The sequence below is a fragment of the Fonsecaea monophora genome (assembly GCF_001642475.1).
Source record: "Fonsecaea monophora strain CBS 269.37 chromosome Unknown Scaff1, whole genome shotgun sequence".
Taxonomy (NCBI): Eukaryota; Fungi; Ascomycota; class Eurotiomycetes; order Chaetothyriales; family Herpotrichiellaceae; genus Fonsecaea; species Fonsecaea monophora.
The window spans coordinates 1,022,920-1,047,097 of record NW_019173932.1 but is presented as its reverse complement, the minus strand read 5'-3'; the positions used below and the strand labels follow the sequence as shown (position 1 = coordinate 1,047,097).

The window sequence follows — 24,178 nt, the reverse complement described above, 5'->3', positions numbered from 1 at the left end:
ACTTCTCCCATAGCGCATCGCCGTGTTGAATTTTGCCAGACACACGCAACAAACGCTGCGCATCATGATACCTATTTCGTCCTGAGTTGCAGACTCCCTTCGCTTCCCGACTGCGAACCTTTTCCGTTACTGGGAAATCTCGCGCACTCGGACCCTCATCCCACCATTGTCATACCAGTCGTAGTCTTTCTTGGGTCTGGGATCGTGCCTCTCAATCACCGTCACTTCATCACCGGGTCTCAAGATTCCAGACCCCGATTGCCCGTCTTCTCGGGAGCGTGAGCGGGACCGTCGTCTTCGGCCCCTGCGGACACGGTCTTGCCGATTGTCCTCATCACCGCGTTCAGGCTCACTCATGTATCCCAAGGATGACGAACGAACAGGCGGTGGACTAGGGGCATGTAGCCCTTGATGGCTATCCTCTTCCTGGATTTCGTCTGCATTTACCCAGTCAGCAACAGAAGTTGACTAAAATGCAGCCTCCAAGTTGACGCTCTTACCTTCGTACTCATGTAACATACACCTGTCGTGATAGCGCTGAGCCGATCGAGACCGCAAGCGTATGTGTCCGTGGTGATCACTTGCACGATTGTTCTCAGAAGCATCCACACTCCGTGAGCGATGGCTGGAATAGTGGACAGGTACAGACACGTATCTGCTCCTGAAAGATGTTGGTCCATGTTGAGGAGAATATCTCTCCCGAGAGCGAGTATGTGGTGTTCCCGCAAAATAGTGCTGTTGTCTTGCTGCCCGATCTTCAATTGGTGGTGTCCCAACAAAAGGGTCTGAGTATTGTCTTCTGAGAATTCTTGGACCCGGTGTTGGCTGTCTTGAGTGTGAACGCTGTCTGCTCGCTGCGCCATCTTCGTAAACCCTGCCCTCGAAACCTTCATAATTCTGCCTCTGTTCTCCACGATCGCCATCGTCAAAGGATCGCTCGCCAAGGGGAGAAAGGTGAAGTCGTTGAGTGTGCCTGACCAGGCCTCTATCTGCAGCTTCGCGACGCTGATATCTCCGCTGGCCGCTGCCATATGGCTCTTCTTCCAGACTCGACGAGGTCGAGTTCTCATAGGACGGAACTCTGTAAGGCTGATGGTCATAGTCGATTAGCTTGGTGCGACCCCTTGATCGAGCTCGACTTCGTGATCGGTGTCTCTGTGATTGGTAGGTCGACGAGCTTCGGCGAGGCAGGGTACGCGGCCGGTGGCGTCGTGGCCTAGGCGAAGGAACACTGTCTGAAGTATCACCATCTTCACTGTCCGTGGCCTCCTTTCTGCATTTTTGACAGATCGTTTTGCCTGGAAGTTGTCCTGGTTGGATGGGGTGCTTGTAGTGATAGCGAGCAGACCGGTATCGACCACAGATCTCACACTTATATCTCACATCCCCTAGTGTAGCTGCCGGACCCTGGAACGGTACCTGAGGTCCGTATGATTGGGTCTGTGACGATCCTGTAATTGCAGGTATTCCTGTGGGCATGCCTGGTGGCATACCTGGTGGGCCAGCTAGGAACGGCTGAGGCTGAGGCACAAACGGCAAGGCTGGTGGGAAAAAGGTCGCTGGCTGAGGTCCCATAGGATGAGGCGGTATTGATCCGATTGGAAAGATGCCTGGTGGGAGAGCTGCTGGGATGAACGGAGCCTGTGGAATTATTGCATGTTCTTGACCATTATTTTTGTCCCTGGTGTCTGACTGAATTTGGCCCTGCTGGTGTGGAAGTAGGTACATAGTGATAGGCTGTGGTTGAGCCTGAGAGGTAGGAGCCATTGGAGGAGCAGGATGAGAACCAGAAGCCGCAGGAGGATCGAGTGAAGTGGGCGCAGGCAGCGCAAGGGGAGTGTCAGTTGCAGTGACGCACCGAACGTGATTGTCTTGCCGTGAGTCCCTAAATGAGAAGAGTGAGCGAGTGCTTCGGCGGAGCAATGCCTGGGAAAGAAGTTCTCTTGCGGAGGACATGTTTGACTTCTTTCTGACAAAGTAAGCACGACCGTCTGGACCGCGCTCGATCCAGGTTGAATGTGTCTTCATAGTGAGCTCAGGTAATGATAAAGTGATGTGGTTGCGCTCGTGAGAGGATGTGACTTTGAACTGAGAGGGCAGGTGCACACTAACCTTGGGGGAGCATTGACATCGTTCACAAACCCAAAATAGGCATCATATGAAGGGTAGTAGGTGCGTGAATTACCAGGCATACAGTAGTACGAGCCGTATGGTGCTTGCCACATGATGGTGCGGTAGAATCGAGGACCCTGCTTCAATTGATGATTGTAAAGGCCAACAATGGCCGTCACCTTGACGTGTTCCACAATTTCGGCCAGAACGCCATGTCAAGGGTAGAGGGAAGAAGATATTGGATACTTGACGTTCTGAACAATCATGACAGCCAGTTGGACCATAGTCCAAGTACTAGGAAACAATAAGAGGAGGGAAGGTGAGGAAACAAGCCTTAGACTGCATGGCGATGGTATGCACAGGGCAAGGGAAAAGCAAATACGAGCCACTCTTCACTTGCACCTTGTGGTTCGTGGCTCTAACAGTTGCCAGTGGAGAACTGTGATAACAGCAGGTGAAGTGAAGATGGTGGCCTGCTGCCATGGACCGAGTCTTGTGGTAAGTTTCGAATGGACGTCCTCCTCTCCGTCTTCTTCTCTCCTTCCCTCCCCCGGCACGCACCGATCACATCGTGTAGTCCTCTTTACTAGAATCAAGCCGTAAAGGAGAATGCTGCGACATGAGGCTCTTGTGATCTGTTTGGCCTCGGTTCAACTGGGTACTCGACGGTAGGGATATAGTGTAGGCTTGACGGTCTAATTCGACCTTTCCATGAATCATATTCATCCCATGCAATATTCATGGCCGTATGAAGTGGGCAATAGGTTGATTTGCTGCCCTTCTCAAGCACAATGTCGAATGTCGTTGCTTGAAGCCTTGTAAGTAACGATCCGAGCCTCGTCATAATTAGCGTGCAAAGTCGTCAACACTGGAAGGTACTTGGGAAGGAGTGACACAAAATGTCGAATCTCCCCATGTTAATATTCATCGTACGAGACATATTCAGGCGTGAAGATCGAGAGGAAGGCTGTGGTAGAATATGGATTGCTGGTACCTCGTACAACAGGTTCGTACAGTTGGTTAGGCAGAAGGGTCCTTGAACACGCACACACGCAAATGCGGCGTCGTCATCGTGTATCTGGGACCCCCATTTCTGATTGGCGGGTTCAAGAATTCCTGTTTGTCCATGCACTCGCTTGTAGGCAACTATTGTGCGAAACCTGCTACTGACTTCGAATCGCTCTATTGAAATCCAAAGGACGACAGACACCCAAATATCTCAAGACCGGTTGCCTAATTTTACTCTCCATATCCTGAAATGTGGTTGTCACGGTGCACTTGACGCAAATGACTTCGCACTGAAATTCCGGTCACTTCGAACCTAACCATGGCTCCATTCAGTGAGGCCGACACCAAGATCTACCGCAGAGATGTGGCTTCAGGCGGCCGAGCCCTCTCTGCGGCAGAACGTGAGAAGCTCTTGCAACGATACCTTCCTCCACCACCCTCAGAATCTTCGCAGAAAGATTCACAACCGCCCAGTACCTCCCAACGCTCGAGAACAAGAGGGCACAGGAGAAGAGTGCGGCCTTTCCTGAAGTCGAAGCTACATTTTTTGATCTTCTTCCTCATACAACTCATCTTTGGCATATACATTCGCCTGCGCCAGATCTACCATGCCACGGTTTACCGTTTACTCGGCATCAGGCACCATCACCACCGCACCCCAGAATATATACAGAAAGATGTCAAGAACCTCGACCGCATACCTGAGCACCTTAGTGTGATATTGAAGTTCAAGTCAGAGGAAGATGGTGGACTAGAAGCATTAATGGATGAGGTTGCAGAGCTCTGTGCTTGGTCCGCAGCTGCTGGAATCCCCCTACTGAGTGTCTACGAAAAGTCGGGAATATTGAAGACGTACATGGTGTCTTTACAAGAGCTGGTGAAGCAGAGACTTTCGTCTTACTTCGGTGCCCCCCCAGCGGCGCCGACTCTGAGAGTGTTTGCTCCCAACCATCCCTCCATGAACCTGTCGCGGACGCCCTCACCGCTACTCACAGCACAATCAGTTCCCGATGGAATTGAAGACTCGGGCGCCGACACGCGGCCACCCCATCTGGACCTTCTCCTGCTGTCCGCCACGGACGGACGAGACACACTGGTCGACTTGACCAGGACCCTAGCCGAGATGGCCCAAGCTCAAAAGTTGCGCCCCAAGGACATAACCTCCAATCTCATCAACACTGAAATCAGCGCGACGACCGCGATCCCGAACTCGAAGCTCGCGGGCGCCGAGCGACCTGCTGGAAAAGAGGTCGAAGCTGGCGAACCAGACCTTGTCATCGTGTTCGGCCCAGTTGTGAAGCTGGACGGATACCCACCGTGGCAGATCCGGCTAAGCGAGATCTTCTGCGTGGGCGACTCCGGGGGTGATGTTTCTGGCAGCGGCAGCACGAGGGTCGAGTATCAGGCCTTCCTCAGAGCGCTGTGGAAATACGCCGGGGCAAATTTCAATTTTGGGAGATGACAGACTTGTACACATTTACGGGACAACCGATGGCGATGGGCATCGAGCTCTTAGCCGCGCTCCATGGACAGACAAAATCATATAAGATTTCCTGATGCTCTTGCGAAAAACGGCTATTATACAGCGAGATAAGATACCCTGCAATGAATACATGCGAACTCGCCCAATCCCCTGGTGGGATTTCATGCAAGCTGTGTCCTCCTGTTTCCGTCCTACTGCCTAGAACACACGTGCAATCGTCCGTTTCATGGTCGTGTGGTCCTACCTCGTCCAGAACCTCCCAAAAAGGAGGAGATGACGGCTTTTGCCAACTGAACATTCCAGATACAGAGCTCGGATATAGCAATCGACGGATTCGAGGGCATGTCGAAGTGACTGGCTTTTAAGTGATTGATGGTAATGGTGATGTTGTGATGATCGTATGCATCTATCAGGAGTCAGCCGGGGCCTCTGCCATGCCACAGCGCTTAGAGATCGCGCCTCTCAGACTCACGGCTTGTTCGTGGTTTGGAGATATGTAAGCCCCCCTGTTTGGACCTCCGGCTTCAATCTGGCATGTTGGAGGCTAAAGGCAGACACTGCTGACAATACGACGTTGTCCTCTTCCCAGGCCTATAACGTTCCTTCAGATATACCTGCTTCAAGTATCTGCTTGAGTTACAGGCTCTTTCATGCTGTCGAAGTTCCTGAATAGTCGAAGCGGAGAACGTCACGTTGTGCAATCCAACACATTCAGAAGGAATTTGCAACCTCCAACTCCATGCTTTAATAGGATGAGACACCCTCATGTCCTGCAAAACTTTAGTCATCGTAATCATCATCGTAGCCGGTATAAGTTTCCCACATCTCATCGTTTCGATTCGAGTGAACAAGGGAATGCATGACGCGCTCATAAGTCCACATTGTGACGGCTGATGCTGGCGCGGCCTACATTTCACAATCAGCCACTGACGGCAGACCTTGTGAGAGAGAAGAAAGGACTTGCCTTGATCAAGCTGACAGTCAGTCCTCGATACCAACCTCGATAGCCTTCCTTGGCCCAAATTGTGGTGAGTGCACGAATAACGCCCGTATATTCGGGAATGTTCGTATGAATATACCTGCTCCTCGTCGGGCCCTGCACCTGCAGTCGCTTCCTGACCAGGTCCAGAGGGAAGACAGCGGTCTTGGCAAAGATACTGGCAAATACACCAGCAGTGGCATCGCCGGAGCCGAATGGTAAGGTCTTGCCTCCAATGTACTGATGTAGAAACTCGTAGCTCATGAAGAAGAGGCCCATATAAGGGACTATCTGGCCTAGCGCAGCACTGAGGCCGCGGAAGAAACCACTAGGTCCCTCGCGGCGGATAATGTCTTGAACAGAATTGGCGAGTCCTGTATAGATCTTTTGCGGACCCTGCGCAGCGAACCGTGTCCGGAGAAGATCCAATGGATAAGTAATTGAAGTTGCGGCGGCGCCAGCTCCTGCTCCGCTGATGAACGATTCGATAGAAGGCGGCGGACGTGTCGGAAGCATAGCCTGAGCTTGGGTAATGGAGCGATAGGCCGTAAACTGGACGCCGCCATATGTGATGTACATGAGCTCGGCGGGAATATTGCCCTTCCACAGCGCGCGGATACCCTCATCTCTCACGATTGCGCGCAAAGTCGAAAACACCCCCTTGTAGATCGGGCCTTTGATACCATCGCAAGATAGCGGATCAGAGAGTGAGTGTGGCTGAAGCTGAAGTCGAATTTTGACCACGTCTAATGGAGCGATGACGAATCTGGACACGAGGCCTGCGACACCACCGGCTATAACGACTTGCTGTCTCGTGCCCTGGTACAGAGGAGAAAAGATAAGCACATCTAATCAAATGAAAGAGAAGCTTATAAACATAAGGACAGGTTGGATGGACTTACCTCGTCCTTAAGACGCTCGATCTCCTTCGACATGCGCCCTGGACTGGCTCACCGCAAGCCGCTCCACCGGTGGTGAGGTGTTTGGTGGTGACAAGATTGCGGTGGTTGTGGGAGAGAGAATCAAAGAAGCAAGACGAAAATCGATGACATCGTTTATGCGTTTATGCGATTATCGACTGGTGCCAGTCATGCCCGCGTCACCGGGCGCTTTTCGCGTTGGGGAAGCTATTTGGCGAGCAGTGGTGGTTGCGCACGTGAGTTCGCGTATCCTTTCGATTGCAGAATACAAGATGGTTAGGTGAGGTTTCACGACATCGCCAGTCTTGCCATGATTGGTATGTTTATGTAAAGCGATTCTAGGATCTAATTCAGATAGGATTCGTTGTTTGAAAGGAAAGCACCAATTTCATGAATAGGTCGTTGTAGGAGGGTCGAAGAGAAAGGGTGGGGATGGGTTTGGAGCGCGTCATGAGTTCTACTTGTGAAGATTTAATCAACGTCCGACTTCACACATCGTGGTAAATTCACAGCTTGGTGACGAGTCGCCGCCATCCTCTTCTTCAAACATTCGTCGTTGTATCATCAAAGATGTTTTCCGTTACTCCGGTGGCGCATTTGATCCTACAAAGATGTTTCGCAACCCTCGAGAGAATGCATCTCTCCCGATAGACGAGCGAGTCCTTCCCTACCTTGGCCGGCCTCCAACCCCTCCCCCTGCGGGCCCAAAAAAGAGCCCCTACTTCACATTACCCGCCCAGTACGCTCAAGAGGTTGCGGACCAAGCCTCCAAAAAAAAGAGATCCCCCATGTCCAAGGCTTCCACATCCGGTCGTCAACCCTCCTCAAAGACTTCTGTAGCAAAGAGAAACGGGTCTGGTCAGAATCAGACCATACTCAACTTCTTCGCAAAGTCAGACAAGAATGATATCACCGGCGTGGCTACGAACGCTCCTCCTCCCTTGTTCTTTAAGGATGTGCAGTCTACTATTGAAGCGCAGGGATTAGAGGAGAACGACGCCCGATTTCACGAAAATGGCGGGTCCGTCAAGAAGAGGCGAATTCATGATGATGATGAGGAGAACTTCGAGGACCTTGTTCGCACCCCCTCACCTGGACTTGAGAGTGGTGCTGGTCAAGCCAGGATGGAGCAGAACTTACACAGTGGGAATGCAGAGCCAGTGAAGCCACCCAAGAAGTACAGAGGTGGATTCCTGGATGACTCAAGTGACGAGGAAGATATTGCCTGGACTGCGGCCATCAATAGCGCTGCCAATGCCGCCGATACCACGGAGCAAGTACGAGACACTAGCAACTTGGAGTCTGGGAGCACCATTGACGTCGATATAGGACCCAGGACGACAAGAAATGTCTCCCACCTGTTTGACTCGGATTCTGTCTCCAGGAAAACCAATGCCACCGACCAAGATAGGTATGAAGATTCGGCAATCCCTAGGAGAGATGTCCCACACTTGATACGTGAAGAAACAAGTGTTTTCGAGCCTGGAGATTTTGGAGATGATGAATTTGAGAATGATGAATTCTTCGAAGGAGGGGAAGAATACATGGAACGCAAGTGGATGGAGGAGCAACGGGAGATGGGGACGGACTTTGACAACGAGGACTCGAAGTCAGAGACTGAGAGTGTCAGAACGCCACGAAGTGTTGTCGACGATGACGTTCAAGTTGATGCCGAGGAAACTGCTGGCATTTCAGTCTGCCCAATATGTACTGGAAATCTGAGAGGACTCTCCGAAAACCAGGCATCGACACATGTTAATGCCTGTCTTGATGGTAATGCTGAACCACTTCCAGAAGCACACGATCCTCGATCTGCAAACGAAACTCGCATGCACACCGATGTTGGTGAAGCGGCTGACGTGCCAAAGCGGTTCCAGCGTGCGGCAGTTGCTCGTCCTGCCCAATCCAACCCTTTTGCTGCTTCGAAAAATGGGAAGGGAGGTTCTGCCTTTGCTAGGCTCATGTCTGGCCATGCAGAAGACGCTGCTTGGGCTGAGGCTGCTGCCCATGAAGCTCGATCTCGTGGGAAACCAGCCTATCAACGTACCTGCCCCTTCTACAAGATCATGCCTGGCTTTTACATCTGTGTCGACGCCTTTCGGTATGGCAAAGTTGAGAATCAAAACGCCTACTTTCTCAGTCATTTCCACAGTGATCATTACATTGGCCTCACCTCTTCATGGTGCCACGGGCCCATTTACGCCAGCAAAGTTACCTGCAATCTAATGGTTCAGCAGCTGAAGGTCGATCCCAAATGGATAGTCCCACTAGAATTCGAGAAGAAGGTCGAGGTGCCGAATACAAAGGGGGTCTTCGTCACCATGATTCCTGCCAACCACTGCCCTGGGTCGTCGCTCTACCTGTTTGAAAAAATCACGGGTAAGAACAAAGATGGATCTCCAAAGCTAACCCGTATCCTTCATTGTGGGGACTTTCGGGCGTGTCCAGCACATGTTGCTCATCCTCTCCTGCGTCCTGATGTTATCGACAGCGTCACCGGCTTGGCCAAGCAACAAGTTATCGACACCTGCTACCTGGACACGACCTATTTGACTCCTAAGTACGCTTTTCCAAGCCAACATGATGTCATTGATGCCTGTGCTCAGATGTGTGTCAGTCTGTCCAAGGAGATTGTGGACGACAGTGACGATTGGGAGAAAGTTAAAGCCAGCCGCGCCGGTAGTGCGATGAAGAAGTTCCTTGAACAGGGTGAGGCCACCATCGTGAGGCCGGATGATGAGGAGGCAGAGAGGAAACCGAAATTACGAGGACGTCTGTTAGTTGTCATTGGCACCTATTCGATCGGCAAGGAGCGAATCTGCCTAGGAATCGCCAAAGCTCTGAACTCCAAGATCTATGCTCCGCCCTCGAAGATGCGCATCTGTCTGTGCCTCGAAGATCCCGAACTCAATGCCAGACTAACGAAGAACCCACTTGAGGCACAGGTTCACATGCAGACATTGATGGAGATCCGAGCCGAAACACTTCACGACTATATGATGACTTACAAAGGTCATTTTGCTCGTGTGGTCGGTTTCCGACCAACGGGCTGGTCTTACCGGCCCCCAACATCACGCTTCACTGAGAACCCGGCCGTCAGTACCGTGCTGCATTCTGATGGGTGGAAAACGCGATATACTATGCGCGACCTGGCTCCTCAACGTGGAAGCACAAGGGAGTCGAACTGCTTTGGAGTACCTTACTCTGAGCATAGTTCCTTCCGGGAGCTGACCATGTTTTGCTGCGCTCTCAGGATCAACCGCATTGTTCCGACGGTTAATGTGGGAAGTGCGAGGTCTAGAGAGAAAATGAAGGCATGGATCGAAAAGTGGGAGGCTGAAAAGAGGAAAAATGGATTGTTTACAGTTCAGGCTGGGGCTGAGGGATGGGGAAGTGGGGATGGGAAGCTGAGCTATGGAGTGTAGTCGTGCGATCCATGATACCATGCTGATGCACAGATGAGTGTCATGAGTTGTCACGCAGACCCTGATGGCCGTTCTTGCGGACCTGAGATGGTGCGTAGGAGGGCAAGGCTGTTGTCATTGTATCTCGTTCGAGCATCCATGCATAAGAGGGGAGCTATCAAGTCCAACTCAGTGGTTTGGAAGAAGTCGGCGACCAGCCAAACACCCATACACATGCTCCAGCATTGACCTCGTCTAATACAGTCATTTGTAAATCAATAATTTTCCCTGGCCACATCTGAATGGTGCACTGGAACCAGCGAGTGACTCCATCGGGCGATGACCTGTCGTTTTCTTCGAAGGTCGTTTGCCACATCCGGAAGAGTGTTCTCAGCATGGTGCAGACCATGAAATGGTACTTTCACGCATCTCAATCAGAGCAATAAACCCCATATCTACACCGCCAGCGTTGCTGCGAGCCATCTAGCGCTGCCATATTTCGCGACGCGATGTCGATAGGACATGCTTTCACAAGCCATTTTGGTTCCATTTAGTGCCCGTGGAAATGTTATTCGCAGCTCATTTTGCCTTGTCGCCATTTTTTTATGTCCCTTTTCCCTTCTGACTCATTGCTTCTCTGCGACAAGCATCCTCCAACAGGCCCCTGTCGACCTTATCAGGTGGCAAGTGAACATATCTTACCACCGAGCCTCTTATAAAGATGTTCTTCACGGAAGACAGATGAGGGTATTTCAATTCATCCAGCACTGTGATATCGTCGAGTTTGATGTTTAGGTATTGATCGACGGACTTTAACGTGCCACGGATGGAAATATCGTTTTTCAGTTCGACCGTGACGGTCTGCTGGGTCAGGGTTTTGAAGAAGCTGTTTGTCCAGTCAGTGCAAGTCATGAGCGAGCGCATTGAGGGTTAGGATAGAGTACCTGAAGAACAGCATGGTGGGTGGCTAACAATGTCGGTGCGCCAGCAATGTACTTCAATGCTGCGCCCTCGAATTCAACTTGCGTTCGTCGCGACTCAAGAATACGACCACTCACAACTGCCCACTCACGGTGTGGTAGAGACATGGTTCCGCAGCGGAAACAATGCCAAGGAATCCGGAGGAAGTGCGGCCGTGGCCTTTTTGACCCGCAGAATTTTCTAGGGTGAAGTATGAGAATTCAAAGCAACCATTCTCCTCATCTTGGTTCTGGTACAGATTTGCCAACCTTATCCAGGCTTTGCTCCACTGATAGACCGGTTTGATTTTCACTCATTTCATTGGATTCTCGTCTGTGAGAACTGGGCCACCCTTATTGCGAGTGGCTCGGCAACGGTCCGCTCGCTGGCCAGATGTGACACCATCACAATGTCAAGGTTTCCCGGTTGGTTCGACCCAGCATGTGGCTATGATGTCGATGCCCGCATGGGCAAGCAATGACATCGATGATCTGATTCATCGACTCCTTCATTTCCCTGCCACCCACTCGCGATCTTGACTCGAGTTTCTCCACGATCAGCAGGCGCCTCGACGACGGAAGGCAAAATTGAGCCAATGATGAGTGCAGCGCAAAATTGCCTTGGGAAAAAAATCCAGGTCTGTCATTGTCGGCAGCAACATGTGCCTTGTACTGTTTATGAGACAAACTTCGCCTTGTAGCGATATACAAGAGTCGATTCCTTTCACCTTGTCCCCGTTCTCTCGTTCACCCAGTTAGCCATTGCAGCTTTGAAATCTCGAGGCAGTTCTGTTGTTAGCAAGCACTTGCACATCTTTAGTTGGATCTATTGCTGGATCTCGATGACATCAACAATCCACATACCCACAGCGAGCGATCATTTCATGAATTTAGAGATCCCAGATGTCACAGACCCAGCTACGGAGTCGCGCCCATGCAGCCGTCGAGTACGAGCTGCAAGCTCAAAAGCTTTCCCTTGAACCCTCGTCACAGACAAGTGACGATGCCGACAAGCCCGGTCATGCCGTTGAAGCAAAGTTCATTACCCCCCTGGACCCGGTCATCGAGACCGTAGATGGCAACAGACTACCAGCCGTCCCCGTCCAAGAAGCACACAAGATCAACTTGTTGAAGAACCGTTGTGAGGGCCGAGCGTACCGGCCAGGACGACCGCGCGGGTTGAGCCGATTTGACAGGCAGAGGGCTGGGCCTGGGAAGGTTGACCGGAACGAGTTGATGAAAGATGACCAGGAGAGCGAATCCAGCCGACTAGACGAAGCAATCCCTGTCCTTCATACACACCCGCTATTTCCTCCTTTGCCCCTTTATGGCCCTCCGTCACTCCTACGAAACCTCCAATGCTCAGTACTTCGAACGACATCAGCTGTACTCTCCACAGCCTTTCTTACCGTCATTGTTCTCGGGGCGTTATTTACGTCAATACCTCACTTTGTGAACTATGCCTGGTTGTGGCTTACCTTTCGAGATCCTTACAAGAGCAGGCCATTCTATGACGAGGAAACACGACGAGCGCTTATACGCAAGAAACAAGATAAGGAATGGGAGAGGCGCGCGGCGAAACAGGATGCAACTGCTCAGAATGGGGCAATCAAGCCGGCTGCTTCGTCACAGGAGTCGTTGATGCCGCTCGAAGGGGGACCTGACAAACTAGTTTGCGACATCAGGTACTATGCACGTCGAGTCGGTCTAGACGCCGAAGAATTCAAAGTGCAGACAGAAGACGGGTTTGTTTTATCATTATGGCATATCTACAACCCTGCAGAGTACACACCTCGTCCAATTGCGGAGCGACAACCAGATGAGCCTACCGTTTTCACAAGTTCCAAAGAAAATGTCCAACAACACTTTCAGACGCAGTACTGCGACGGCAACAGAAGATACCCCGTCCTACTCGTTCATGGGCTTTTACAGAGCGCAGGTGCTTATTGTGCAAATGACGACGACAGTTTGGCCTTTTTTCTCTGTAAGTCTGGGTACGATGTATGGTTAGGAAACAATCGTTGCGGATTCAACCCCGAGCATAGCCTGCTAGAGTATCACGATCCACGGATGTGGGCATGGAATATCCGACAGATGGGGGTGATGGACCTTCCTGCATTCATATCCCGAGTTCTGGAAGAAACAGGATTTGAGAAGCTGGGGCTAGTGTGTCACAGTCAAGGTACTACAGAAGCATTCGTGGCTTTGGCAAAAGAGCAGCGACCAGATCTGGGTGACAAAATCAGTGTCTTCTGCGCTCTCGCCCCTGCGGTTTATGCAGGCCCCTTGATTGGCAAGATGTATTTCAAGTTCATGCGGGTTATCTCGCCGTCGATGTTCAGGGTGTTTTTTGGCATTCACAGCTTCATCCCCTTGATGATGACCATGCATCGTACACTTCCTGGCAAGATCTATGGTGCTCTAGGCTACCGGGTTTTCTCGTTCCTGTTCGATTGGACAGACAAGCGATGGGATCGGGGTCTTCGGAACCGGCTCTTTCAATTCTCGCCCGTTTATGTGAGTGCGGAGAGCATGAGGTGGTGGCTGGGTCGAGAATGCTTTGCGACGCAAAAGTGCATTCTAGCCACGCGGGAAGAGGGACAAACAGAAGAGGAGGATGACGGAGACGAAAGCTCTGAGCCTGCTACGTCCGATGGAGAGGATCGAGGTAGAACCGCGTGGTATGACGAACATGTGCCTCCCCTGGCACTCTGGGTTGCTGGAAGTGACGATCTGGTTGATGGTCGGAGACTTTTACGGCGATTCGCGCGTGGGCGCGAACCATTCGTGCAGGTGGTCCACAGCAAGGTGATTGAGGAATATGAACATCTCGATGTGCTTTGGGCAATGGATGCTGTGGAGCAGGTGGGCAACGAAGTTCGTGAGGTGCTTTGGAAGACGATGCCAGAGGAGGCAAGACGGGTATGCAGAGAGATATCTGGTGTCGTGGATGATGGGGGAGGGGATCGTCAAACAGGTGGCTGTCTAAAGTAATTGGAGGCGAGGGGGAGACCGTTGATGTCCGTTGCCAGAAGCAAGTTACAGGGAGCACGAAGGAGATACATGATAGAAAGATATCCCTGTCACACGCTTTGGTGATAGGGAGAATGATATATACAGAAACAACATACAAGGGACAAACCAATGGTTGTAGCTGCTCAAAAAGGCGGGAGGTTGGCGAAACCTGGAGATGAACGCACTTGTAGGTCAACACTCGAATTCCGAATTGGGTAGGGCGATGCGGCATACCCATGAAATATCATGGATAGCTTCCACTGATGCTACAGCCCTGATTTCTAGGAGCCGACCGACGTGGCCGCGGGGCATGGTACAAGCGAAGAAGCGAAATTCAGGTACTCGGTCATTAGAAATATCGGATAGGGCGGAGACAGCGTGACAGCTTATCGTGAGGCAAAATTGAGAGCCGCAGAGAAAGATCTCATAGAGGTACTTTGTTCGGTGAGTCAGGTATCTACCTAGGTAGTTGTCTGGCCCTGCACCTGCACCTGCTCATAAATCCCTCCCACCTCTTGAAGAGATAGATGGGCTGACGGCGCAACGGGCGTAAAGGCAAAGGATGAGTAAGGTACGGTGCTGCTTGTTCCAAGAGAGTTTCTCGCGGAGAAGGAGATGGTGGAAGTGCGGCGTCACCAGGCGTGTTGGTCATATCGGGTAAGCATAACGAGTCAACGAGGAGCTGATAAGAAGAGAGGTGCTGATAGACAATATCATGTCATAGATGCAGGTTGGGATGGATTCTGGATCGAGGCAGAGAAGGCGAGAGAAGTGAAGAGGTGTGTTGAGCTATCGGCTTACAAGACCAATAGATAGTTAGTCAACGAGATTGTCGCGTGGCATTCCTTACAAGGGGCACTTTTTGAGGTGTTTGGGATTGTTGCAGTTGCTGATGGTGCTGATGATGGTGCTGATACCTTTACTGCCTTTAGTGACAATCTGCCCCATACGTTGGCGATAATTGTCTCTAGTGGTCAACAGCAGGTTTAGGCTCGCCTACCAAGAGTTTCTTTAGGCTTTAGCTACCCACGGAGACGCCCACTGTTGGACCCTGTGTTACTCGCCAAGTACCTAGGCGTAGGTCGGTGGCCCGTTCCTCCACAAGTCGCCCCCCTCCTCTCGTGCCCAGTAGCGGTCTCTTGCCCCCTCTGGTGCCCCTCTCCGACCTGGTCTTATCTCTTCCTCACCCTTCGCCAGCCATTCAGCTCTCTCATCAAAATCTCTCCATGCGATACTATACCCGTATGAACCTGCCACTCCTCGTCATGGGCCCCGCTGGGCTCTGGAGAAAGACTCCACCCTGCCGATAACCAGCGTCAAGTTTCCCGATCAAGGCTTAGCTGGTGCTTCTCAGAGGCCAATTCATGTCCATCGCCTCGCGGCCCCTGCGCAATTTCTCCCGCTGTGACAGGCTCGCCTGGCTTCGCTCTGCTTTTTTCTGTTCTCCCAGCTCGCGATGGGATGCATGACTTGATTAAAAAGATCCTCGGCGGGCATTCTGCTATGAATACGGTCTTCTTGCCTCTCATTCAGAGTTGTCCTTTTCGTGTGTGCTTCACATTGATTCTCGCCCATATCGCTAGGTCGCTTTACTGAGCGCATTGGTTCCTCTCGCAGTCTACACACCAAGGTCGTTCGAACACCTACGTCTGAATCTGGTGCTGGACGTCATTGCACATGCATAAAACTTCAATCTCATCCAAATAACATACCCACGTTTCTGGCGCCATTATGAGTGCAGACCGAAACCTCAGCGTCACCTCGCAAGGAGGACACCGCAAGTCGGTTGCAGAGGAGCCTGTGACCTCTGTGCTGCCTCCCAGCGAGGTGCCTATATTTGACCGAGAGTTGACTGCCGATGAGGAGGTTCTCGCTGCGCTTGGTTACGTGTATGTGCTTCTCTAAATGCTGCAGGTTCTCTGTTGCGCCGCATCGTTTCTAACATACAAACAGCCCTGAATTTAAGAGAGAATTCTCGTTATGGACGTCGTTTTGCGTTTCTTTCGCCGTTCTCGGCTTGCTTCCGTCCTTCGCTTCGACTCTGTACTATGGCATGGGCTATGCCGGGACCCCTGGTATGACATGGGGTTGGCTGATTGCTATGGCTTTCATTCAATGTGTTGCCATGGGCATGGGTACGTCTCGCTGCTGCAAAGATAATGCTAATGTGCCACAACTAACATAACAATAGCTGAGTTGTGTTCCTCTATGCCCACCTCGGGCGGTTTGTACTACGCTGCGGCCGTGCTGGCACCCTCAGGATATGGCCCCCTGGCTGCCTGGATCACTGGTTGGTCGAATTGGCTGGTCCAAGTCACAGGCGCCCCTTCAGTCGACTATGCTTTGGCTTCGATGATTCTCGCAGCCGGCTCCATCACCAACCCAGATTACGTCCCCCAGAACTACCAAGTTTTCCTCCTGACCACTCTGATCATGATTCTACATGCGTGCATCTCATCCATGCCTACGCGCTGGATCGCCACCTTCAACTCGTATGGGAGCACGTTCAACATCATTGCCTTGGTCATTACCATTATCACCATTCCCGCGGCCACCACCCGTGGGTCCCAGGGATTGCCCCGTTTCACCAAGAGCAGCACTGTCTGGGGCAACTTCTACGAGGGGACGGACTTTCCCAATGGAGTCGCTCTGCTCATGTCGTTCATCGCCGTCATCTGGACCATGTCGGGATACGACGCCCCTTTCCATCTTGCAGAGGAGTGCAGCAATGCAAACATTGCCAGTCCTCGGGCCATCGTTCTGACGTCTGGCGTTGGCGGTATTATGGGCTGGTTCCTGCAATTGGTCGTGGCTTATACCGTGATCGATATCGACGACGTCCTCGATTCGGATATCGGTCAGCCTTGGGCCACCTACCTCGTGCAAATCCTACCGAAAAACACTGCTCTGGCTCTGCTCTCAATGACCATCATCTGCGGCTTCTCCATGGGGCAGGGCTGTATGGTCGCCGCATCACGGGTCACTTTCGCATACGCCCGTGATAACTGCTTCCCTTACTCCAATCTGTGGAAGCAAGTCAACCCAATCACCAAAACTCCAGTCAATGCCGTCTGGCTGAACTGCGTTGTGGGAATTCTCCTGACGCTCCTCCTTTTTGGAGGTGAGGCGTCTATCGGGGCTATTTTCAGTGTCGGCGCCATTGCCGCCTTTGTCGCCTTTACCATTCCCATCACGATCCGAACTTTCTTCGTGGGCAACCGGTTCCGTCGCGGTCCATGGCACCTGGGCAAATACTCGTATCCCATCGGTGTGGCATCAACATGCTTCACCTTGTTGATGATCCCTATCCTCTGCTTGCCCAGCGTGACAGGATCGGATCTGGACGCCTCTCTCATGAACTGGACCTGTTTGGTGTGGGGCGGGCCGATGCTGTTTATCTTGATCTGGTGGGTCGTGGACGCCCACAAGTGGTTCACAGGACCAAAGGTGAACATCCAACATATGATGCTTGGACAAGACCAAAACGTTATCGACGGGAAGGAAGGGTCCGACTCGGGCAGTGGGATTTCGCCAGCCCCGGCCTCAGACATGGACAAGGCCATCCTGAACAAAGTGTGAGGTGATGTCGGAGCAAAAGCACGCAGGATGATTGGATTTCAAGCGACATGAGCACTGTTGGACTTTTAGTTTTGTGCGTGGAGGATGCATGTATACCCCAGGAATGCCCACCTCGGCGACTCTTCGTATTTAGTGTAATTTGGATGATGAACTCTTCGAATAAGTTTGATTTTTTTTTTTTTCTTCGTCAAACGCAAGTTGCACTTTATCTACGAGGTACGGATAGGGCGGATGGGGCTGAAGTCGGTGCTTGTATGGAAGGGAGGAGAGAAGGAATTGGAGCTGTGGCTGTAAAAGAGACAGACACTCTTCCGATTGGAGTTGAGCTCTTGGAATAAAATTGTCAGGATTCATAGTCAGATTGTAGCTGCTACAAGCATCTTGTGATTATGTACCTGGGCAAGGAAGGGCACATGCATTTCGTTTACCTTGCTCGCTTGATCTCTTCTGCTCGATGTACCGAGTACATCCTTGATTGTAAGTCGCCTTCACCTGGTGTGCATGGGTGCTCGATGTATCCATCCGGGGGATTTCCGCTTGATGGATCTGCGACTTGTACCTCGTACGAGTGACTTATGCATGGATCAGCGCTATCATCCACCACAGAAGCAGCTCGATTGCAATCAGACAGCGGAACGACTCATTCTTAGTTACATCCCTCGGCACAAGCCTTCCAAGGCATGAGGTGCTACAGTCACTTCACCTGCTCCAAAGGGCAATGATTGTCCCCCAAACATCCACCCTTCCCCCACAAACCACCAGGATGAAGCTTTATCAAGCCTTTTGGTAGTGCTGGTCAAGCTCCCGTGGCTCCCCCTTGGACGAAGCGCTATCCGCGGACCTTAAAACCAAATGCAACCTTCCTATCTCGCTGCAGCCTTCTGGCTCGAGTGCGTCATGCGACACCTTGCCCCCGGTTGAAGGGTATGAAGATCTACCTGGCAAGGTAGCAGGGTAGCTCGAGCTAAGGTACCTGCGGGTTGACATGTCTGCCATAAATACTCTGCTTGGTCGCGGTCTCCACGCCTCTGCTGTTTGGCATCTCCTGCCTGGTCTTACAAGCAAGTGGACACCATGCATTTCTCTGGCCTTTTGATCGCGTCGCTGGCGGCTGGCGCCCTTGCGCAGTCTGTGTCGAACCCACACAAGTTGGCAGCTCAGAGGTTGGCTCAGAGAGCTCCAGCTCCGGCGCCACCACGAGAACGCCGGTCTGTGCCCTTGCTCAGGAAGAGGCAGCAGCCGAGCTTCTTGACGCCTCAGACCCAGAGTGAGTCGGCCAGATCTCGATATTTCAGACGTGAGGCCCAAATGGGAACTGACAAAGACCAGAGTTCGCTGTCAACGGTACCGGCGTGCCACTGGTTGACTTTGATATTGGCGAGTCTTATGCGGGCACACTCTCTATCGATGGGAACAGCTCAAACCAGAATCAACTGTTCTTTTGGTTCTTCCCCTCCGATAACCCTGCGGCTTCGGACGAGATCACCATCTGGTTGAACGGCGGACCTGGGTGCAGCTCGCTTGACGGGCTTCTGCAAGAACATGGCCCGTTCCTGTGGCAGAGTGGGACCTACGCTCCCTTACCAAACCCATTCTCCTTCACCAACCTGACCAACATGGTCTACGTTGACCAGCCTATTGGCACGGGTTTCTCGCCTGCTGCGCCGGGAGCCCCAGCAAAGATCAACAACGAGGTTGATGTTGGCAGACAATTTGCCGGCTTCTGGAAAAACTTTATGACCACCTTCAACCTGACGGGACGCAAGGTCTATCTCACTGGCGAGTCGTATGCTGGGCAGTACATTCCGTACATCGCCAGCTATATGATTGATCAGAACAACACCGATTTCTACAACGTTGCTGGCATCCAAATCAACGACCCCAGTATTGGACTCAACTCTGTGCTCAACGAAGGTAAGCCTCAAGTTTCCCGGATACCAGACTTGGTCATTTTTTAGCTGATATCAAGAGCACAGTGCCTGCCGTCACCCACATGAACAATTATGCCAATGTCTTCGCCCTCAATGACTCTTTTGTGGCTGCCATAAACAAGCGCGCCGAGGATTGCGGCTATATCGAGTACATGGAAAATGCATTGACCTTCCCACCCAAGGGCAAGTTTATGGAGCCGGTGAATGCATCAAACCCAGGTAGGTGGCTCTCGCGGATCATTGAGCTGGCGCTGACCTTGGCTGCCACAGATTGTTTCATCTGGGAAGACATCCTGTTTGCCGAACTCTACGTGAACCCCTGTTTCAACTTCTATCACTTGACAGGTAAGACGAGGCTCTTTTGACGTCTCCTTGAACATGGTGGCCTATGAAAAGAACATCAAAGTAACAACGTGTGACTCGTCTGACAGACTACTGCCCGTTCTTGAATGACGAGCTGGGCTTCCCATCTCTCGGCAACGGACCAAACAACTACTTCAACCGCAGCGACGTCCAAACTGCTATCCACGCCCCGCCTACCGACTACGTGATCTGCGGCGACGACACTCTATTCCCCAAAGGCGACCAATCTGACCCATCGTCCTTCACAGCCCTTCCTCACGTTATCGAACACACCAACAATGTCATCGTTGGCAGCGGCCTTTTGGACTATCTGCTCATGACCAACGGCACGCTGATGACCCTGAACAACATGACCTGGAACGGCGCCCAGGGCTTCTCCAAGAGACCCTCTGACAAGTTCTTTGTGCCATACAACCCCTCGATTGGGTTCGTGATTCAAGAAACCACCAACCAGCCCATCCCCGCCACACCCGTGGGCTTGGTCGGAGGCGGTGGGTTCATGGGTACCACGCACACCGAGAGAGGATTGACCTGGGTGACGGTCGACATGGCGGGTCACGAGATTCCTCAATACGTCCCCGGCGCCGCGTACAGACAGCTCGAGTTTTTGCTGGGTAGGATCAAGAGCCTGACCCAGATGGGTGACTTTACGACGCAGACTGGTAACTTTACTGGCACTACTCCATTGTAGCTGGCTGAGTCGCTGGGTGGAAGATTGTACCAATGAGCTTGGTAGAATTAGATAATATCGACATATCATCTAGTAATGACAAGTTATCACACCCATAACGGCAGGCACCCAAGTTGCACCACGCAGTCGGCTAAGGAGGTGTGGCATGGCCTAACTTTGCTGCATCCCCAAAACTCGTGACTGCGCGTCACCACGACGCGTATCGTTCATCCCCAATGCCGCATTCCCCACCAGATGGCGGGATAGGAGATCGATCTGGATTTATGAATCTCGCCCAGTGTTGTGTCCTTTTCTCTGCCACTTTCTTGTCCGGGAAAAGCATTTTGAAACATCCATGCCGCTCGAGCGCAGGTCGCCGTCCGTACACAACCGCTTGATGGGCACTAGAATCCCTCACCCCTCATCCACCAATTTTCATGACGGCGACGACGAATTTCCCACCCCGCCTGCGAAGCGGCTAAGAGCCACCGTATCCGCCGCTACTGTTACCACGAGCCCGAAGCGCGAGTCTCCGGGCAAGTCAACGCAGAAGCGGAAGATCAAAGAAGAGGTTGCAGACTCGGAAGAAGAGCGGGAAGGAAACGTCTTCTCTGAACAGGCCGACCCTCCACGGGCGACACAGTTGGAGGCTACTCTGCCCCCGGTCAAGACAGACGAAGAAGCCATCGAGGCCTATGAGGCTTACAAGGCAAGTGAATACGTACATGACGACCAAGACCGCCGCGATGAAGACACGACCTTGTCAAGGCTCGAATCTCGCTCCTGGATTCGAGGACGCAGCTCGATTTACGTGGACGCCTTCAACCTCGCTCTGGACACGGTCCTCGACGAGGAAGAGCATCTCTTCGACGAAGCCGAGTTGAGGCTATTTGGTCTCTGGAGAGAACTCAGCTATGAAGCGCAATACCTTTACGTGCGGCTGTTTCTACGCAAGACCAGCAAATGGTTCCGCGTCAAAGACCTGCAGTACTACAGCGATGTTGCAGACATGGAGGCGGCCGTGGCCGAGTTGCAGAAGGAAAGACCTTTACCTCCCGTTGACGAGAAGCCCAGTGTCCACCCTGGTGAATTGGAACCCCCCGAAGGCACGGTTCTGGGCGAAACATTTACCTTTGCCGAATGTTCGTCAGAACACATCAAAACGCTGGATGAGGCCAGCAGTCTATTGCTTTTGGACGAATTGAAAACTCTGGCGAAGGAGGCAAAGGTGCAAGGCAAGAACAAGCGAGAACTCTTGCACAACTTCCGCCGTACCAGTGGCAGACAAGCTGGGTTGGGGTTCAAAGAACTCAGGCGCACGGAGACGCAGGAGTCGGGAAGTGCGATGTCCGAGGACAATCACTCGACATACGATGATGAGGACGAAGAGGAAAGCAGTGGGCTGAGCACGCCAAACACCTCAACAAGTGCGAATCGAGATGCTCACTTCACGAAGAAAATCCTCGATCGGACAGGTCGTTGCGTCCGACTTTCTCTCACGCCGCTGAAGCTTTTCGAGCGGGTACATCTTGTCTTCTACCGTAGCACGGAATGGACGGAGAAGAGCTTGACGACGTTGATTCTGGCCAAGATATCCCGTCGCAATTTCCCTGAGTATATTGTCAGTCGGTCGACCACCATTTTCGAGTCTCGTGCTCGTCTCCTCGAATTCGAAGCCAGTCTGCGCACCCAGTTTCGCGTCGACAACATCCTCGAGTTTAACGGGACACCGGGCCGAAAGGCTCTAGAGGAAGTGAAAGACATCTTCGAGGCCGTGTATCCGCGGTGGAAAGCCCTGCTAGCAGAGGAACAGAGGAAAGAGGACCGCATCTACGAGAGTGGTGAGGGTGCTTATCTGCGTCGCTTCAGCCCTGCGTGGGTGTATACGCGCATTGTGCACAAGGCTCTTCAGCCTCTCGCTCGGTTCAAAGAGCATCTTCGTGAGCACGGGCTGTTGAACGAGCTACTGGGACAACGACTCTTTCACGCAGCGAGGAGAGGAGCATGGTACCAACGCAGAGCGCTGTTGGAAGAACACTACATGCACGCTCTCATGCCTGACGAAGGCCGATCGTTCGAGGCCAATAAAAAGTATTGGAAGCGTGTCGCCTTGAAGACTTGTGAGCTGGGTCTTCAAGACAAAGAATGCCACGTCATCTACCACTACGACCTGCAGAAGCGGGTGAAGAAATTGGAAAAGCAATTGCGTGTGCCCCTTCGAGAACAGCATGACTTTGGGCATGTGAGGCTCGGCAAAGCTGTGGAGAGGGATGTCGTGGGCATCAAAATCGAGCAAGGCCGCGAGGACACACCGTCACGCACTCTCGCTCTCAGCAGGAAGAACAGCGTCAACACGGCCGTGGAGAGCGATGTAGCAGCCACTAGCAGCACCAAACGCGCCTCTCTTTCCAATCAGCAAAGCAATCCAGCTCTGGGAGGCAAGACAGTCTGGCTTGACCACTTGGACACCAACCTTCCTGTGTCCGTTGAATCAATGTGTCTCTCCCACTATCGCCACGTACTGGGCTACAAAGGCTACCACTCCGAGGGCGGCATCCTGCGGACCATCTTCGGCCTTGTGTTTTACGACATCCTCTTCTTCAACCCGTACATCCCCAATGTCTTTCAAACGTCCTACCAGACCTGCCCGCTCGATCTCCACACGGACAGTTTCTTCTCGGCCCGCATGCCCGAGATTTTGGCGAGGATCAATCAGATCTCCAACGGCGAGGCCGTGGACATTGTCCGGCGGGTGTGGGACCAAGAGTACGAGAGACGGACGTGCATCGTCGGCGTGAGGTGGGACGAGTTTGAAAAGGACGACCTCTTGGAGTTGGTGGGTTGTTGGGAGGGCCAGGCGCTGGGGACCGTCATGCTGGTCATGGCGCAGGAGTATCAGAGCCGGGGCGGCGGCGTGCCGGACCTGGTGCTGTGGAAGGTTCACCAGGGCCGGACTCACACTGATACTCATGCCCACGCCCATCCTCATACCCAGGTTAACCAACCCGGACGACAAGCAAAGGGACAGATCCTCTTCGCCGAAGTCAAGTCCGCCAACGACCGGCTCAGCGACACGCAGAGGCTCTGGATCAGCGTCCTGCTCTCGGCCGGGGTGGAGGTCGAGCTGTGCCACGCCGTTGCCGGCGAGATCAGGTCCGCATGAATGAACCATTCAAACTCTCACTCTCGCTCACTCACTTACTCAGTAGTTGGAAGGTAGGAGTGGTAGTAGTGGGTAGATAGGATAGAGACGTCCCATACACATACATATACATACATACACACGCTATGTCTCATGTCCATATATCTACAAGTTCTGTATCCAAGTACTTGGTACATCAATATGTAGGTAATCATCTCTCTTTCTCTTCGTCCTCCTCTTATCTCTCGCTCTCTATCTCTCTTTCTATCGACTCTAATTAGAGCTCCCGAGCTCCAAAGATCTCTTTCTCTTTCTCTTTCTCCTCCTCCGTCTAGTCTAATCTAATCTAGTCCGGTCTGATCTCGTCTGATCTGATTTGGTCTGGTCTGGTCTAGCTTGTTGTACATGGAACAAGTACAGTCACAGTCTATTATCCCACCTCCCACCCCTCCCCGTGCCCACCCCTTCCCCGTCTATCTTCCCCATCCATCTATCTTGCGGAGCCCTAGCCCAACCACCTACCACTAACCACCTGCTGCCTGCGTCATGCGTAGCGCTGCGTCGCGTTGTGATGCGCTGTGATGCGCCGTGCTCGTCCCAACCCTTCCACGAG

At 52.4% G+C, this 24,178-nt stretch overlaps 9 protein-coding genes across 9 annotated transcripts; 6 read left to right on the top strand and 3 right to left on the bottom strand.

Annotated features, from left to right (window-relative positions):
• Positions 1 to 126: 126 nt before the first annotated feature.
• On the bottom strand, positions 127 to 1,100 carry AYO21_00353 (hypothetical protein; the record flags this gene model as incomplete). The annotated part of the gene is made up of 2 exons (XM_022650343.1): positions 127 to 437; positions 509 to 1,100. 2 exons carry the CDS (start codon positions 1,098 to 1,100, stop codon positions 127 to 129), a joined length of 903 nt encoding a protein of 300 aa, XP_022517669.1.
• Positions 1,101 to 3,439: 2,339 nt separating this feature from the next.
• On the top strand, positions 3,440 to 4,582 carry AYO21_00352 (hypothetical protein; the record flags this gene model as incomplete). The annotated part of the gene is made up of 1 exon (XM_022650342.1): positions 3,440 to 4,582. The coding sequence occupies one exon, from the start codon at positions 3,440 to 3,442 to the stop codon at positions 4,580 to 4,582; it is 1,143 nt and encodes a 380-aa protein (XP_022517668.1).
• An 801-nt stretch (positions 4,583 to 5,383) lies between these two features.
• AYO21_00351 (hypothetical protein) lies at positions 5,384 to 6,517 on the bottom strand (the record flags this gene model as incomplete). The annotated part of the gene is made up of 3 exons (XM_022650341.1): positions 5,384 to 5,509; positions 5,583 to 6,401; positions 6,485 to 6,517. The coding sequence occupies 3 exons, from the start codon at positions 6,515 to 6,517 to the stop codon at positions 5,384 to 5,386; spliced, it is 978 nt and encodes a 325-aa protein (XP_022517667.1).
• A 773-nt stretch (positions 6,518 to 7,290) lies between these two features.
• AYO21_00350 (hypothetical protein) lies at positions 7,291 to 9,927 on the top strand (the record flags this gene model as incomplete). Its single annotated transcript, XM_022650340.1, has 1 exon — positions 7,291 to 9,927. The coding sequence occupies one exon, from the start codon at positions 7,291 to 7,293 to the stop codon at positions 9,925 to 9,927; it is 2,637 nt and encodes an 878-aa protein (XP_022517666.1).
• Positions 9,928 to 10,509: 582 nt separating this feature from the next.
• Positions 10,510 to 10,994, bottom strand: AYO21_00349 (U6 snRNA-associated Sm-like protein LSm2; the record flags this gene model as incomplete). Its single annotated transcript, XM_022650339.1, has 2 exons — positions 10,510 to 10,792; positions 10,879 to 10,994. 2 exons carry the CDS (start codon positions 10,992 to 10,994, stop codon positions 10,510 to 10,512), a joined length of 399 nt encoding a protein of 132 aa, XP_022517665.1.
• A 774-nt stretch (positions 10,995 to 11,768) lies between these two features.
• Positions 11,769 to 13,859, top strand: AYO21_00348 (hypothetical protein; the record flags this gene model as incomplete). Its single annotated transcript, XM_022650338.1, has 1 exon — positions 11,769 to 13,859. The coding sequence occupies one exon, from the start codon at positions 11,769 to 11,771 to the stop codon at positions 13,857 to 13,859; it is 2,091 nt and encodes a 696-aa protein (XP_022517664.1).
• Positions 13,860 to 15,611: 1,752 nt separating this feature from the next.
• AYO21_00347 (hypothetical protein) lies at positions 15,612 to 17,459 on the top strand (the record flags this gene model as incomplete). The annotated part of the gene is made up of 3 exons (XM_022650337.1): positions 15,612 to 15,769; positions 15,834 to 16,015; positions 16,072 to 17,459. 3 exons carry the CDS (start codon positions 15,612 to 15,614, stop codon positions 17,457 to 17,459), a joined length of 1,728 nt encoding a protein of 575 aa, XP_022517663.1.
• A 1,074-nt stretch (positions 17,460 to 18,533) lies between these two features.
• AYO21_00346 (hypothetical protein) lies at positions 18,534 to 20,444 on the top strand (the record flags this gene model as incomplete). Its single annotated transcript, XM_022650336.1, has 5 exons — positions 18,534 to 18,726; positions 18,789 to 19,373; positions 19,436 to 19,609; positions 19,661 to 19,735; positions 19,822 to 20,444. 5 exons carry the CDS (start codon positions 18,534 to 18,536, stop codon positions 20,442 to 20,444), a joined length of 1,650 nt encoding a protein of 549 aa, XP_022517662.1.
• Positions 20,445 to 20,778: 334 nt separating this feature from the next.
• AYO21_00345 (hypothetical protein) lies at positions 20,779 to 23,586 on the top strand (the record flags this gene model as incomplete). The annotated part of the gene is made up of 1 exon (XM_022650335.1): positions 20,779 to 23,586. One exon carries the CDS (start codon positions 20,779 to 20,781, stop codon positions 23,584 to 23,586), a length of 2,808 nt encoding a protein of 935 aa, XP_022517661.1.
• Positions 23,587 to 24,178: the final 592 nt, after the last annotated feature.